This window comes from Amblyraja radiata, chromosome 5 (genome assembly GCF_010909765.2).
Source record: "Amblyraja radiata isolate CabotCenter1 chromosome 5, sAmbRad1.1.pri, whole genome shotgun sequence".
NCBI lineage: Eukaryota > Metazoa > Chordata > Chondrichthyes > Rajiformes > Rajidae > Amblyraja > Amblyraja radiata.
The window spans coordinates 102,181,289-102,198,004 of NC_045960.1; the positions used below are offsets into that span (position 1 = coordinate 102,181,289).

The 16,716-nt window shown below is 41.2% G+C and overlaps 1 protein-coding gene across 1 annotated transcript in view; it reads right to left on the reverse strand.

Annotated features, from left to right (window-relative positions):
* The window catches only part of col9a1 (collagen type IX alpha 1 chain), an 87,174-nt gene extending 70,688 nt beyond the window's left edge, over nt 1-16,486 (reverse strand). Inside the window, exons 1-5 of the mRNA XM_033021895.1 lie at nt 16,304-16,486; nt 15,223-15,285; nt 14,797-14,832; nt 14,635-14,697; nt 1,568-1,621 (exon numbers count right to left, since the gene is read on the reverse strand). Of these exons, the coding sequence (XP_032877786.1) occupies nt 1,568-1,621; nt 14,635-14,697; nt 14,797-14,832; nt 15,223-15,285; nt 16,304-16,381 (294 nt within the window). The 5' untranslated portion in view covers nt 16,382-16,486. The remainder of the gene's footprint in view (nt 1-1,567; nt 1,622-14,634; nt 14,698-14,796; nt 14,833-15,222; nt 15,286-16,303) is intronic.
* Between the last annotated feature and the right edge of the window lie 230 nt (nt 16,487-16,716).

Sequence of the window (16,716 nt, forward strand, 5' to 3'; positions counted from 1 at the left end):
TGTTCAGATCTGGAGGACGCTGGCAGACTGGGCAAGGATGATACCCAGACAGGACAGGCAGCATCTCTGGAGAGAAGGAATGGGTGGCGTTTTGGAACGACAACCTTCTTCTGACGTATGAAGAAGGTGGTCGATTCACATACAATCACTACATTTTAAAAGACAATTAGACAGGCACTTGAATAGGGAAGGCACAAAATGATATGAACCTTATGGAGGAAATAGAATTGGTGTAAATGGGCAAACAGGTCAGATGGACATGGTGAGCTGAAGGATCTGACTCTGCGTTGTACGTCTCTATGAATGTGAATTGAATTGAAAAATGCAGCATGGAGACAGGCATGTTGATCCACTGAGTTCACACCGACCATCAATCACCCGGTCACACTAGTTATATGTCATCCCACATTTGCATCTATTCACACTAGGGACAATTTACAGAGCCCCATTAACTTACAAACTCTTTGGGACATGGGAGGAAAACGGAGCACCCTGGGGAAACCCACACGGTATCAGGGAGAACGTGCAAACAAACACACAGGATCGAACCCGGGTCTTTGGCGCTATGAGGCAGCAGATCTACCATCTGTGCCACTTTCCCACTTTTTCAACAGAGAAGTATTCCATATTCGACTAAATCTCCTACCTTATAGAGTCAGAGAGTCGTACAGTGTTGAAACAAGCCCTTTGTCCACTTTTCCCATGATGACCATTGCACCAATCTCTATACAAATCCCATTTACCTTCATTAATTCTATAGCCTTCTATGCCTTAGCAGTTCAGGTGCTTGTCTGAATGCTTTGTAAATGTTGAGAGTATCTGCCTCCACCAACTCTTCAGGCAGTGTATTACAGACTAAGCACCCTGTGTAAAGAAACTTCCCCCTGAGATCGCACTAAACCACCCACCTCTCACCTTATATCTATGCTCTCCTGTATTAGAATTCCCCAACATAGGGATAAAAGTTTTTACTTTCTACCCTATCTATCTGCGAACTTAAAGCCCTGTCCCACTGTACGAGTTCATTCAAGAGCTCCCCCAGTTTAAAAAAAAAAATCAAACTTGTGGAAGCACTTAGAATGTACGTAGCGGGTACGTCAGAGCTCGGGACGTCTCTTAGCGGCTCGTAACGCTAACGGTAGGTACTCGGGAAACGCGGTAAGCTCGGGAAGACTTTTCAACATGTTGAAAAATGTCCACGAGGGCCCGGAGTACCTACGAGCGGCCATTACCGTAAATCTTCGAGTTCGAATCAGGGCAAACTCGGGAGAACTCTTGAATGAACTCGTACAGTGGGAGAGGGCTTTTACTCTGTCAGTGGCACTCATTTGTCACTTCGGGGACTTTCCATCTAGTGTTTCTCATTTGGAGTTTATCCATACATTTATTTTGGCCTCAGAACAGTCTGAGTATTTGGCCCTACATTTGTGCTTTAGGACCTTAGTTATTACTGGCTTAATAAATGAGTTGGTTACTCATATCTGTTTCTACGTACTGCTTAGAATTATGTGAGAGTCTATTGCAAACCAAAGGTTTGATATTTAATGGTGAGTGTTGCAGATCTCACCTTTGATCCAGGTTGCCCAGATAGCCCCGAAACCCCCTGTTGTCCTGTTGGTCCCTGTATAAAAACATCAAAGTAAAGTGTTAGTATGTGCCATTTGAAATTTACTCGTAAGTACTGTAACTGAAGTTTTGATGTTATTACCTCAGTAGTTATTCTTTATTGCAAGTAGTACAAAACTATTAATATCTCAAGATTGAACAATCTATATACTTGCCTTCTCCTGCAATGTTACCAAACATGGTTAAAACCTGTGGCCCAATTGTCCAGCCTAATTTTAGTGTTAAAAGTCTTAACTGTGCTTTCAAATCCCTCCATGGTCTTACTCCTTACTATTTCTATAATTTAGTTTAGTTTAGTTTAGAGATACAACACAGAAACAGGCCCTTCAGCCCACCGAGTCCGCGCCGACCAGCGATCCCCCCTATTCTACACACTAGGGACAATTTACATTTATACCAAGCGAAATAACCTACAAACCTGTATGTGTTTGGGTGTACAGGACTACTTACAGGACTTTAAGAATTATAAAACACTGTGTTCCTCCTGTTTTGAATTGCTCATCATATTTTTTGTTTTTAAATCAGTTTCCTTATTCATCAATAGTGATATGTGCACAGTTTTGTGAGGGTTTTCTTGAGAATGGACAGCATGCATCTGAATGTTTGTGAACTGTGAGAAGCCCTAATCTGCTGTCTGTATATTTCTGCAGAGGCCGCTAATTATTATATACTTTGCGACAGTTTTTTATCTCAAATCCAGGTATACCAAATCCTGCCGGATAACTATGTCCCTTGATTATTGCTGTGGCTGTGATCTGCTACATCCAACACCAGAATATTGCTTCGTACAGGCCAATCATTCAGCACACAGCATATAGACCCAATGCAATGACTCAAACTACCAAAACACAACAAACATTTATCCCATTTACCCCACTCCTGGAACCCCAGCTATTTACAATATATATTAATGATTTGGACGAGGGAATTGGAAACAGGAAAGTAGACTATTATCTGAATGGTGGCCGATTAGGAAAAGGGGAGATGCAACGAGACCTGGGTGTCATGGTACACCAGTCATTGAAAGTAGGCATGCAGGTGCAGCAGGCAGTGAAGAAAGCGAATGGTATGTTAGCATTCATAGCAAAAGGATTTGAGTATAGGAGCAGGGAGGTTCTACTGCAGTTGTACAGGGTCTTGGTGAGACCGCACCTGGAGTATTGCGTACAGTTTTGGTCTCCTAATCTGAGGAAAGACATTCTTGCCATAGAGGGAGTACAGAGAAGGTTCACCATACTGATTCCTGGGATGTCAGGACTTTCATATGAAGAAAGACTGGATAGACTCGGCTTGTACTCGCTAGAATTTAGAAGATTGAGGGGGATCTTATAGAAACTTACAAAACTTACACAGTTGTTATATTTGTTTCAGACTATTCCTTTTTTTCTTCCGAAAACTTTTTTTTTTTAAATTGATAATATTGTTAATAGTTTTATTTGGGATTATAAAAATCACAGAATAAATAAAAAACATCTATGCAAAGCTAAGATAAATGGAGGATTAGCACTTCCAAACTTTTTATATTATTTTTGGGCTGTTCAGATTAAGAATATGAATTTCTGGTGGGTAAATATGGATCATGAACCGACATGGTTAAATATAGAAAAGGAAGACTGTCTACCTTTCAATGTAGGTTCGATCATTTTTGCACCAACGGAAGTACAAAAAAAAAATTATAAAGACAACTTAATAATATATAATAATAGACGTATTTGGAAACAAATAGTTAAGACTCTACATTTGGATAATCTCTCATTTAGATTACCAATTATGAATAACCCATTGTTTAAACCTGCTATATTAGATGGGGGGTTTAAACAATGGGATGATTTAGGAATTACAAGGATAGAACACCTTTATAGAAAAGGAAAATTTATTTTATTCCAGGAGTTACAAGATATTTATGGATTGTCTCCACAACATTTGTTTAGGTATTTACAAATTAGAGATTATATTAAATCCAATACACAAGATTATAAAAATAAAGAAGCAGGACTGTTAGACGAACTGTTTAATTTATATCCAAATACAGAAAAATTAATAGCCTATATATATAACATCATTTTGGATAAGGAGAATCCAATAACGGAAATATATCGTCAAGCATGGGAAAATGAAATGGGATTGGCTATAACAAAAGAAAACTGGGAAGAAAGTCTACAACGAATACACCGGTGTTCATTAAACGCCAGACATATATTGATACAATTTAAAGTATTATATAGGTTACATTATTCGAAAACTAAATTAAATAGTATTTTTCCGAATCTCTCCGCTATTTGTGATAAGTGCAAGAAAGCAGAGGCAAATTTAATACATAGTTTCGTTACATGTCCTAAATTGAATTATTACTGGACAGAAATTTTTTAAGTTATTTCTGAAGTCATCAAAGTTAAATTGGACCCTAACCCAAAGCTAATAATATTTGGAATTCCGGATTTACATCTATCACTTACAGTAAATCAAAGAAATTTCTTTGATTACTGTTTGATAATTGGGAAAAAAATCATATTGAAATTTTGGAAGGGAACATTATCCCCCACAACCAAAATGTGGGCAGCAGAGATGATGGAGACGTTACATCTGGAAAGAATTAGATTTGTCCTATTGGACAAGTATAATTCTTTTGAACAGATATGGTCTCCATATATACAGTATTTAGAGAAGTAGCTGTTCTTGGCAACACAGCTCGGCGTGCACCCTGCGGGATTTGGTGAGAATAATTCATTTTTATATTGGAATTAACATATATGTCTTTATTGATACTATCACTTGTAGCAGTGTTATTAACAATACATATTGTGGTTTTTCATTTTTTTTTTTTTTTTTTTTTTTCTTTTTTTTTTTCGTTTCTCTTTTCTTTCTTATATATAATCAAATTATTATTTAATCACTCTCTTAATGATTTATAACTGTTCTATTCTTTTTCTATCATTATTTCTAAAAAAAAATAGTAGATAAGTATTAATAGTGTTTTACTTAATGCAAATTGAATTAATTTGATATAAAGTTGTTTGAAGCATTGTAATTGATTACCTTTAATAAAAAAAGATATTACAAGAAACTTACAAAATTCTTAAGGGGTTGGACAGGCTAGATGCAGGAAGATTGTTCCCGATGTTGGGGAAGTCTAGAACAAGGGATCACAGTTTAAGGATAAGGGGGAAATCTTTTAGGACCGAGATGAGAAAAACATTTTTCACACAGAGAGTGGTGAATCTCTGGAATTCTCTGCCACAGAAGGTAGTTGAGGCCAGTTCATTGGCTATATTTAAGAGGGAGTTAGATATGGCCCTTGTGGCTAAAGGGATCAGGGGGTATGGAGAGAAGGCAGGTACAGGATACCGAGTTGGATGGTCAGCCATGATCATATTGAATGGTGGTGCAGGCTCGAAGGGCCAAATGGCCTACTCCAGCACCTATTTTCTATGTTTCCTTCTTACCCCATCATCAACTGGAAATGACTGGAAGATGCAGAAAAAAGATGAGGAAATGGATGTGGGATTTACATGGATCTGTGGGATTTACATGGATCTGTGGGATTTACAATGTAGAGCAAAATAAGAATCCCTATAGAAAGAGGAATTTCGCTTTAGACTTTCTAATTAATCTTTATGTGATGGGTGGTTGCTTGCGCTGTCATTTCAGTTTATTGAAGTTGGTCGGTTTCTTGGAGATAAGGCAGAAAGGTCAGTGTTTAGCTGCTTCAGGGAGGTGCTGTGAGGCACTGTCAGAGACATCAGTTGAAAACATTAGGATTCCACAGTGACAGATAGTCACACATGGAAGGTTAGACAATAGGTGCAGGAGTAGGCCATTCGTCCTTTCGAGCCAACACCGCCATTACATGTGATCATGGCTGATGATCCCCAATCAGTACCCCGTTCCTGCCTTCTCCCCATATCCTCTGACTCCGCTATCTTTAAGAGCCCTCTCAAGCTCTCTCTTCAAAGTATCCAGAGAACCGGCCTCCACCGCCCTCTGAGGCAGAGAATTTGACAGACTCACAACTCTCTGTGTGAAAAAGTGTTTCCTCATCTCCGTTCTAAATGGCTTACCCCTTATTCTTAAACTGTGGCCCCTGGTTCTGGACTCCCCCAACATTGGAAACATGTTTCCTGCCTCTAGCGTGTTCAAACCCTTAATCATCTTATATGTTTCAATAAGATGCCCTCTCATCCTTCTAAATTCCAGAGTATACAAGCCCAGCCGTTCCATTAGGAGAATGTGCCATAGCTATGGGATAAATGCATGTTTAAGATCTGGTTTCATTACAGGGTAGAGGGAATTGATAGCCCATGAGATGAGTAACTAGCCTTCCTGTCAGATGTCCCCATTCAGCACCATTCTGAGATGCAGTTCTAGGGAACGTTCTGAAGAGAACTGACAATATAAACCTACAACGCATCTCTGCTTTTGTTACGTTATTGTTATTTCAAAATCATGGTAAAAGTTATGAGATAAGATCTATTTCCTCTACACCTTCCCAGCAGCTGAAAGAAGACACAATACCATTTTCCTATTTCCCAGGCCCAAGTCATCAATTTAATCTAAGTAAGTAAGATGGGTGCTATATGATGGAGTTAACAGGTCATCCAAGGGCTCTATACAATTATTTGTGAAGCCATTCACAATGTTGTGAGAGATTTTCCTCTCATAACATTTGAAGATGCTACATAAAGATGCTACATCACAGGGAGTGCAACAGAGTCATGGCAATAATAAAATGTGATCTTGTTTTGTACAGGACCAATGGGCCCAATCTCACATAATGCAAATAGTGAGGTGATTTATTAGGTACACTCTATGGTCATTAGCCACAATCTGCCCCCATTCATAACTTTGCCACCAATGATACGATCCAGTGTTTAAGAAAGAACTGCAGATGCTGGAAAAATCAAAGGTAGACAAAAATGCTGGAGAAATTAGTGAGGCAGCATTTATGGAGCGAAGGAATAGGTGACGTTTTGGGTCGAGACACTTCTTCAGACTGACCCCCCCCCCCCCCCCCCTCCCCACCCCCACATCAGTCTGAATAAGGGTCTCGACCCGAAACGTCACCTATTCCTTCGCTCCATAGATGCTGCCTCATCCGCTGAGTTTCTCCAGCATTTTTGTCTACCTAATGATATGATGCAGAATCTTTTCATCCCAAAGAGGAAGAAACACACTAAGGGGAGAATGAGGCAACTGTGGCTGACAATGAGCAAGGCAAAATAAAGGAAATTATAGGCTGAATAATCTGACTTCAGTGGTTGGTAAGATTTTAGAGTCATCATTAAGGATGAGGTTATTGGGGGAAACACGTGATAAAATAGGCTGAAGAAAGCAGGGTTTTGTTAAGAGGAGATTTTGCCTGACAAATCTGTTGTGTACTTGGATTTTCAGAAGACCTCTGATAAGGCGCCATATATGAGGCTGCTAAACAAGATAGGAGACAAGGTACTAGCACAGATAGATTGACTTACTGGGATTAAAGGACGCCTTTTCTAGTTGGCTATCAGAGAATAATGGTATTCCGCAGGGGTCGGTGATGGGTCAACTACTTTTCAGGTTGTATGTTAATGATCTGGATGATAGAATTGATGGCTTTGTGAATACAAAAATAGGTGGAGGGGTAGGTAGTGTTGAGGAAGCATTAGGACTTGGAAAGGTTGAGAGAGTGTCAAAGAAGTGGCAAATGAAATACAGCATAGCAAATGTACAGTCATGCACTTTGGTAGAAGGAATGTGGACTATTTTCTAAATGGGAAGGGGATTCAGAAATCAGAGGTGCAAAGGGACTGGGGAGTGTTGGTACAAAAGGTCAATATCTATGTTGAGTCAGTAGCAAGGAAGGCAAACACAATGTTACCATTCATTTTGAGAGGACTAGAATGTAAAAGCGAGGATATAATGCTGAGGCTTTTTAAGATGCTGGACAGGCCACATTTTGTATATTGTGAGCCCGTTTTGGGCCCCATATCCGAGGAAGGATTTGCTGGCATTAGAGAGGGTTCAGTGGAGGTTTATGAAAAAAATCCTAGGGATGATTGGTTTATCTAACATCTAAGGAGCATATCTGGTACTGGGCCTGTACTCACTGGAGTTTAGATCGAAGATAGACGCAAAATACTGGAGTAACTCAGCAGGACAGGCGGCATCTCTGGAGAGAAGGAATGGGTGACATTTTGGGTCGAGACCCTTCATCAGACCTGAAATGTCACCCCTTCCTTCTCTCCAGAGATGCTGCCTGTCCCGCTGAGTTACTCCAGCATTTTGTGTCAATCTTCGATTTAAACCAGCATCTGCAGTTCTTTCTGACACTCATTGGAGTTTAGAAGGATAAGGAAGAATCTCATTGAAACCTAATGAATGGTGAAAGGCCTAGATAGAGTGGATGTGGAGAGGATGCTCGCAGTAGTGGCAGAGTTGGGACCAGAGGGTACAGCTTCAGAATAAAAGGAAGTACCTTTAGAAAGGAGATAAGGGGGGATTTCTTTACCCGGAGGGTGGTGAATCTGTGCAATTCATTGCCATAGGTGACTGTGGAGGCCAAGTCATTGTGTATTATTAAAGCAGAGATTGATAGGTTCTGGATTAGTAAGAACGTCAAAGGTTATGGGGAGAAGGCAAGAGAATGGGGTTGAAAGGGAAAAATAGATCAGCTGTGATCGAATGGCTGACAATTCAATTCAATAGACCAAATGCCCTAATTCTGCCCCTCTGTCTGATCATCATAAATATTGTGATAGATTTAGGGAGTGACAGGGATAGGTTGTGCAAGCTAGGACTTTCTTCCGTGGAGCACAGGAGATTCAGGGGTGATCTTATTAAGATGTTAAAATCATGTGGGGATTAGAGTGGGCCAATTCACAAAGGGTATGGGAATTAAGAACTCATGGCATGGGTTTAAGATGAGAGGGGAAATATTTTTTAAAAAAAAGTCAAAGAAAAAAGTTGGAATCTCAGTGGGTCAGGCAGCATCTCTGGAGAATATGGATAGGTGATGTTTCGGGTCGGGACCCATCTTCAGATGAATTGCGGTGGGTTGTAGGGAGAAGCTGGAAGAGAGGTGAGGGCAAGTCAAAGCCTGGCAAGTGATAGATGGATACAGGTGAGTGGGGGGCTGTGATAGATAGACAGTTGGACAAAAGCCAGTGATGAAGAGGCAAAAGGGTGAGATAAGGATATGGTATGAGGTAAGATATGAAATGTGAAGCCAGAAAAAAGAATCTTGTTGTTAAGGTATGAATTGTAAAGCCAGAGAAAGGAATATAAGTGGAAAGGGAAAATGAGGGGAGGGGGAAGGAGATAGCCGTGTGGGAGGGGGAGGGGGGGCAGGTTTGTCATACTGTATGTAGATTAGTTACCTGCAATTGGAAAATTCAATGTTCATACTGTTAGCCTGTAAGCTACCCAAGCAGAATACGAGATGCTGTTCCGTCAGTTTCCACGTGGCCGCACTCCGGCAATGGAGGAGGCACACGACAGAAAGGTCAGTATGGGAGTGGAGAGAGGAGTTAAAATGGTTAGCAACTGGGAGATCCAGCAGGACTTGGCAGATGGAGTGCAAATGCTTGGTGAAATGGTCAACTACTCTATGCTTGGTCGATTTGAAGGAGGCTCTATCAAGAACACCAAATGCAGTAGGTGAGGCTAGAGAAGGTGCATGTGAACTTTTGTCTCACCTGGAAGGACTGCTGAGTCCTTGGGTGGATTTGAGGAAAGAGGCATAGGGACAGGTGTCACAAATGGTTTAGAGGGATATGGACCAAGTCTGGGCAAATGGGACTAGCTTGGATGGGGCAGCATAGTTGGCACGGAGAGGTTGGGCCAATGGGTTTGTTTGCATGCTATATGACTATACGTTACCCCAACGTAGACGTAACATCCAATACCAGACATCCTCTCCTTATGTTAGTGATCCTGTTCACTTCCTTCCCTATCCTCTCCCCCCCCCCCATCACCACCATCCAGATTGCCCCTACTGAAAAACCTTAGCCATTTTCCTTCCCCACTCCCCACTGACTCCACATATAGTCTCAGCCTTATTTAATTATAATAATCAATCAATCAATCAACCTTTATTGTCATCTTGCAAGCAACAGTTGTACAGTGCACAATGAAAAGACGTTTCCCAGGGAATAGCGGAGCATCGCACATAAGACAACTTTACTCATACTCAAATCCTATTGCAATAAAGGCCAACTATAATTTGCCTCAACAACTGCCTGCTGCACTTGCATGTTATTTTTCAGTTACTTATATACAAGAACACCTACGTCCCTTTAAGCATCAGATACTGTATTTCCACACACTCACCAGTTAAAATTTACTATACATTCCTGACTTTTTAACTCTGTCAATAATGGTTTGATAACTCTCAACATTCACTGCAGCACTACTGACATTCAACTGCTATAGTGGAAGTTCAGACTGCTGCCAAAGGATTTTAGTCCTAGTGTGGGCAAGGGGCTGTCAGGGTGTCACAGCAGTTCAATAATGTGTCTTTCAATGGTTCACTCACAATGTTGATGTACGCACCTTGGAGAAGAGGGAGTGGAGTCTGAATCTGCCCTCTCTCTCTCTCTCTCTAGATGACAGCAATTGTAATCCCAACAATGCCCATCATCCAGCTAGCCCAGATTATTGGTAAAATGGTGACATTTGAAACCAGACCATACAGGACCAGAAAGATCCTGTACTGCAACTATCCAAAACTTGGCTGCAGTCACTGAGTGTGTACTATGACACTGTAGTAGGACAGATCAAGACATGCTGAAGACAAAAGCTGAAATATCCACAAAGATAAAGATTTTTGCCGTGTAGTATATCATTTGGTATCTTCATGGTTTTCTGATTTGCAGTGGACAGTCGCAACAAAGGATTATTAAAATGGCAACTTTCTCACCATGAGGATCAGATTTTCCTAATTTCCAATCAGGGGCTAAGTGAGCAGAGGAGTGAGGTCAGTATTTATTGATAACCCCTTTAATGCACAGAAGGTGGCAAGAAGCCATCCTCTTGATTTACTGCAGTGCTGTGGACAGTTCCAACACACCAAATGAGCAACTACATGGGCTTGGGGATTGATGTTCCCTAATTAGAGTGTACTGTGACTTGGACTCAATATTGCAGATATTAGAGACCAAATAATTGCTACCTTTGATTTTCTCCATGATTGAGGTTGAGCTGTTTTGTCAACTCCTGAAGGATCACCCCATCTTGCAGATGGAGCACACAGGCGCAATACACTTCAATGTATGTTCAGAGCCATTGATGAAGCTGGGAATGCTCTGTGCTTAAAGCTATTCCTTTAAAAACGTGCTCATGGAGGCAATTCCTTAATAGCCTTGATGTTTCTTCTGGATGGTGGAAGATTTTAATTAAATGAATGGTTCCACACTTGACCAATGTACAAGAACAGGTGGCCTCTTGCCAGAGAAGATCTTTACCAGGCACTTGTAATTGCAACAGGCCATGGCACCTCCAAAATGCCACACAATTCTGTCTGGGCAAAGTCTTGATTAATTTAATTCTGCAAATAAGCTAATAATGTGAATAATGTAATCCTATCGATGCTGGGCAACCTGTTGAGTGTTTACAGTATTTTTATTTTATTTCAGATTTCTGGCATCTGCAGTCACCTGAATCTCATTCTGAGAACTGTCGTCAGTCTTCATAATGTTCCATCTGACAGAGTGATTGAGATATGGCCAGCACAACCAACAAACTCAGAATTAATCATCTGTGTTTCCGACTGCATAGTATTACCTATGAAAATCTCTGGCAAATCTGTAGTGATAAGCTTAGGGTTCACATCAGGAGCTTTCATGCCACATCTTATATTTTCATCAACCTCTGAAAGCTTGCAATTTGTGTAACTATGCCATTGATGATCCCAGCTGAAAGAGGAAATGAATTCCCCAATTCATTAAAAGGGAGTTTCCATCACATCACTATGTGATATGCCACAAACTGTAAACCATAACAAAAATCAATTGTCACTTAGAGTAAAGCCTATACGAGCAGTTGCAGTAGGCAGAGTGGACCAGGTACCAAAACACAGTTAGATCTCGGACTTTAGTGTCAGGACAGCTTCTTTGGAAAACATTATCCTTCAGTTATATTGACCCTGGGACTGTTAAATAGGAACATCACTTCCAGAATATATTTTTAACCATTGTACTGCACCCCCTCTCAGGCCAACTCATAATGTATAATTGATCTATTTAAAAAACATTTATGTCTTTGATCTTTTTTGTATTTTTGTGTTGGTAACACTTCAATCTATATTACTAAAAGTCTGATGTTCTGTATACTGATTTTAGAAAAAATGCTGCCACTTACGGCTGTGATTTTTGGCCATTTTACTCAGAGTCCCCTCCGCTGCGCAGGACAAGAGGATTTTTCCCATCGATGAAAAATAAAAGAGTTATTAGTGTTTAAAAAATGTTGAGATTATCTCTCCTGAAGGCCAAGTCCTTCCGGACGGACTATTAAACCCTGAAATGTTGAGTGCCTCAGTCAGTCTCTGCAAGATGGGGGAGCGAGAGGGTCACGTCTCCCAGTCTGAACTGTGAATAACACTGAACACATGTCTACTAAACTGTGAGGGCCCTTAATGTGGTTTGAAAATGCAAAAGTTGCCTTTGGTTTGAGAATGCTAAAGTTGCCTTGCCTAATTGAAAAGTTGGTCTGAGAATGCCAAAGTTGTCTTGCCTAATTAAAGTTGCCTTGCCTAATTAAAGTTGCCTTGCCTAATTAAAGTTGCAAGGGTTTCGGCCCGAAACGTCGCCTATTTCCTTCGCTCCATAGATGCTGCTGCACCCGCTGAGTTTCCCCAGCAATTGTGTGTACCCTAATTAAAGTTGCCTTGCCTAATTAAAGTTGCCTTGCCTTTCTATATAATTAAAAGTCTAATCTTGACCACTTCCTGTTTGCGCTTTTTATTGATTTTAGAAAAAATGCTACCACATACTGCTGTGATTTTTGCCATTTTACTCAGAGTACCCCTCTGCTCATCAGGTGTTGAGGATTTTTCCCATCGATGAAAAATGAAAGAGTTATTAGTTTAAAAAATGTTGATATTCTCTCTCCTGTCAACCACGCCATGAAGGTCACGCTCCTTCTGGTGGGAGGGGGGAGGGACTATAAAACCCAGAGGTGTGGGCGTGGCTCAGTCTCTGCAAGATAGAGGAGGGAGAGGTCACGACTCGCTGTCTTTAGTGGCCTTGCACGCTGCTTGAAATGGTATGAAACTGCACTTGAATTTGGTGGCCTTGCACCCTGCTTGAAATGGAATTTCAAGGAATAGCCGTGAGTCAACTGCCAGCCCACCAGCCATGAGTGAGTGAGCTGCCAGCACAACAGGTTTGAGTGACTGAGCCGCCAGCCCAAGTATCCATTCGGCCCACAATGTCCACACTATCCCTCTGGAAACCAGTCCCTTCAGCCCACAACACCCATACTAGCCCTCCAGAAAGCCCCCACCCCCACCCACCCCCACCCCACCACCCCACTGGCCACCAATATTGGTATTGGTGGAGAGGTGGAATATTGCATTGGAGGACCAGCCCTCCAATGTGATGCTGGGACCTAACTGGTCCCACTTAGTCTGGTGTGTCCTATTTTTTCATCTAGATAATTTTCCAAAGGTTGAAAAACTTTATTTTGCCATCAAAAAATTGTGTTTTACATTTCTCTTAAGGAAAAAGACAATCTTTAAGGTATTATTTATCTCAATGTCAGCTCTTGATGGGTCATCGTTAGTCCTGAATTATCAATGGAATCTCCAGAATCAAAGATTAATATTCAAAATACTGATTGAATAATCCAGGAGGAATAAAAAGTTTGCAAACCGAAGTTGTGTTCTTCTCATTCTTTGAACACATTTGAAATATTGGAAAAGAGGAAAGGATTGTGTCCAATATGAGGAGACTGGGTCATATGACAAATTAAACATCCAATAGGAGGCCAATGATTAGATATTCTTTCAATCCCTACTTACTCCTCATTCACAATTCCTGGCAAGAATCTAGGGGTGTTTTATCACAACTTTGTATTTTTAATTCGACTCCAATTTAATGTTAAAGTACACAATTTGATATTGAAGGCCTTTAAACACCAAGGTCGAAATTTGCCTTGGTTAGTGGGTCAAAATGGGCAGTTTGGGAATAGCCACTTAGCCCATTAGTTGCAACTGAATTAAGTTGTCAGACTACAGAGACAACAGGCAGAGACGAACCTCCACCCTATTATGACATGGGTCTCAAATTAATTGGGCACATTTCCCCTGAAGTTCATCTCCTACTTCTTGTCCCTCCACACTCAGTGACCGCCCACCGACATCCCCGCTTTGCCACAAGCAACTGTCACCCACACGGACATGCTGGCTGATGCCCGAGTTGCGGTGAAACACCTGTACATCCCCTTGTCCAATATAGGAACTAGCAGATATATCTGATTAGTGCGGACTTTAAAACATGTTATTATTTTACTAAACCCGCGTTTTTTTCTCAAGGATTGGCAGTTTTGTCCTGATTTTTAATTGCGGACAGTGCAGAGAATCCCCATGAGCGAAGGCAGTTCTTATCCCCAAGAGAGACTTTAACCGGGGAAGTCTGAACCCCCACCTCCCCCTCCTTGATCTCAGGGACTAGCTGACTTAACCCGAGGACCCCCTCGTAGGACTGGGTAGATTCTCAAGCGCATTCTGAAGACAGAGTTAAATATATAATTTAAAAGCACGCCATCTATTTGCAGCGAGGACTTTGCATATTTGTTCCGTCTACATGGCTCAAGCCCTTTCATACCTGTGCACAATAACGGTCTTGTTTAAAGCGGAAGACCTGGAATTCGCCACTCTCACCCCCGCTGTTGGATTTTTGCAGCGAAGTCGCCGAGTCATTTCACCAATTTAAGGCTGCATTAGACACGACGAAGATACAGACTGACGGTGATATTTGTTCATTTGCACTTTTGATTCACGGCACATGACTTTCTTAAAGTTAATTTCCTACTTACATCTTCTCCTGCCTTTCCCACCGACCCGATCACGCCATTCAGACCTGGATCACCTTTCGGACCCTGGACAGAATTCGTATTGAAAATGAGGATCATATATAATAGATAATAATGTTTTTAATATATAAATGATACAATGCAAAAGAAAGGGGGGGCACTCACCGGCGGACCCGGGGGGCCATCCGGACCTCGAGGGCCCTGTAGGTAAATCAGAATAAATGAACCAATGTCATTACAACAAATTAAAATATTCGAATATCATGGCTAAAAGCTGGTGCGGGAGTGAGCGAGCGAATGAATGATGTGTGTTGTTTGAACAGGGCGAAGGCATCATGTTGATGTTGGAGGCAGAGTCCCCGATACTCTGACCCAGCCGCGTTCACGTCCACCACATTGCAAACGCCTAGTATTGTATGGTCTGCATGCGTCCTTCATCAAAGGTACCGGCTTTCGGTTGCATTGTGTAATGCTGTTGGTTGCGGTAAAGCGGATTTCAATGGGTTGGAGTAGATGGAAGGGGGAAGAGGGCGTGGAGGAAAGAGAAGAGAGGGAGCAGAGACAGGTCACCGTTGCGATCCAATGACTTACGTCGATCCCATCCACTCCCGGGACTCCAGCCGGACCTGGGAGACCTAGATCATCTGGTACATCCTATGGTGAAAACCATTAAAAATCAAATTAAATATTAACTTGAAAGTGTGCTCACATCGCCATTTAAGACATTTCTATTCGTCTAAATACAATATATTTACTGATTTATAAATACTTTAATTTAAAAAAGGGTTCTTTATCACGCTTTGCGAATGACAATATTGTAGTTATGGAACAGTCACCAACGAACGGTACCCAATCTAGATTTCATTACTACAAAATGTCGTTGCCTCCAAAACAAATTGGCACGCCTCTAATATGTTAACTGTACCGTTTCAGGACTTAATGTAGACCTAATTATTGTAAAACTAGATTAAACGCCAATTTAGATTAAGCATTTCCCCCTTCGCAAAAAAATTACACCTTGAATAGCAAAATATGACACAGGCTTCCTAAAGCTACGGAGATGTACAAAATTAAATGGTACGATAAATAGGTATGCCAAGTAACAAACTTCAACTACCAAAGCACCAAAAAAAAAATGCTCATGTCTTGTCCTTCATCTTCCGCCTACCCAACGTTCCTAGACAATACAGTCACAGTAATCCACTGACAGGACAAAGATCACCAACATCTCCGTCCGTTCAGCCTATTCATCGTATCTCTTAATGGTCACATCAGAAAAGTCGGATGTGGGGAAACGGGTTTTTTTCTCGACATAAGCTTCACTTTCCCTTTTCTTAAAGTAAAACGTTGTAGCTATAAATGTGAAGTTCTCAGTGGAGTTAGCTATAAATGCTTACTGCTCAGCAGTTTTCCTGTAGCGATGATTATTAATTGGCCTGTTGTGTATGTCGGAGATCTTACAGGTCGAAGAGGAATGCAGCGATTCGTGTAATTTGAAACAAGGCACGCTAATAACCGAGTGGAGCCCAGCGACCACGGTATTAAATATTCTTGCTCAACCAATGCAACGGTCCAAAACAACGGGTGTGAAAGTACCAACGCGGTAGCGGCAGTAAAGTTTAGCTACTTTCAGAAGAATAAAGAGGCAAGGTTCAAATGAATACGCACTTACTTGAGTTAAACCAGGTCGCACTATTTGTAGAAAAATCACCAGTAGCAAGAATCCCGAGTGCCTGCCAGTGCTCGCCATAGTAACCCAATAACCAGGTAGATTGCCTCTATCCTCTCCCTCCTCGGCTGAATATTAGGCCCCCAGGAAAAATTCTCCTCGCCGATCCCCGACTAAGATATGTGCATAGCAATGAGTTTTCATGTTTATTAATATTTCGCGGTCGGGCCGTGTGATTGGAGGAGCTGACAGTCTTTGGGCGGAGTCTCGGAGTATCATCCACAAGCTACCTTTGCAAAAATGGTATAGATCCGTTTCCAATTTTGTAACTTTGTTTTTTTAAGGGTCAATTTTATTTCAAAAATAAGATGGTAATAATTTTATTACCAATATAAAGTTGTATCATTCGGGAGGGA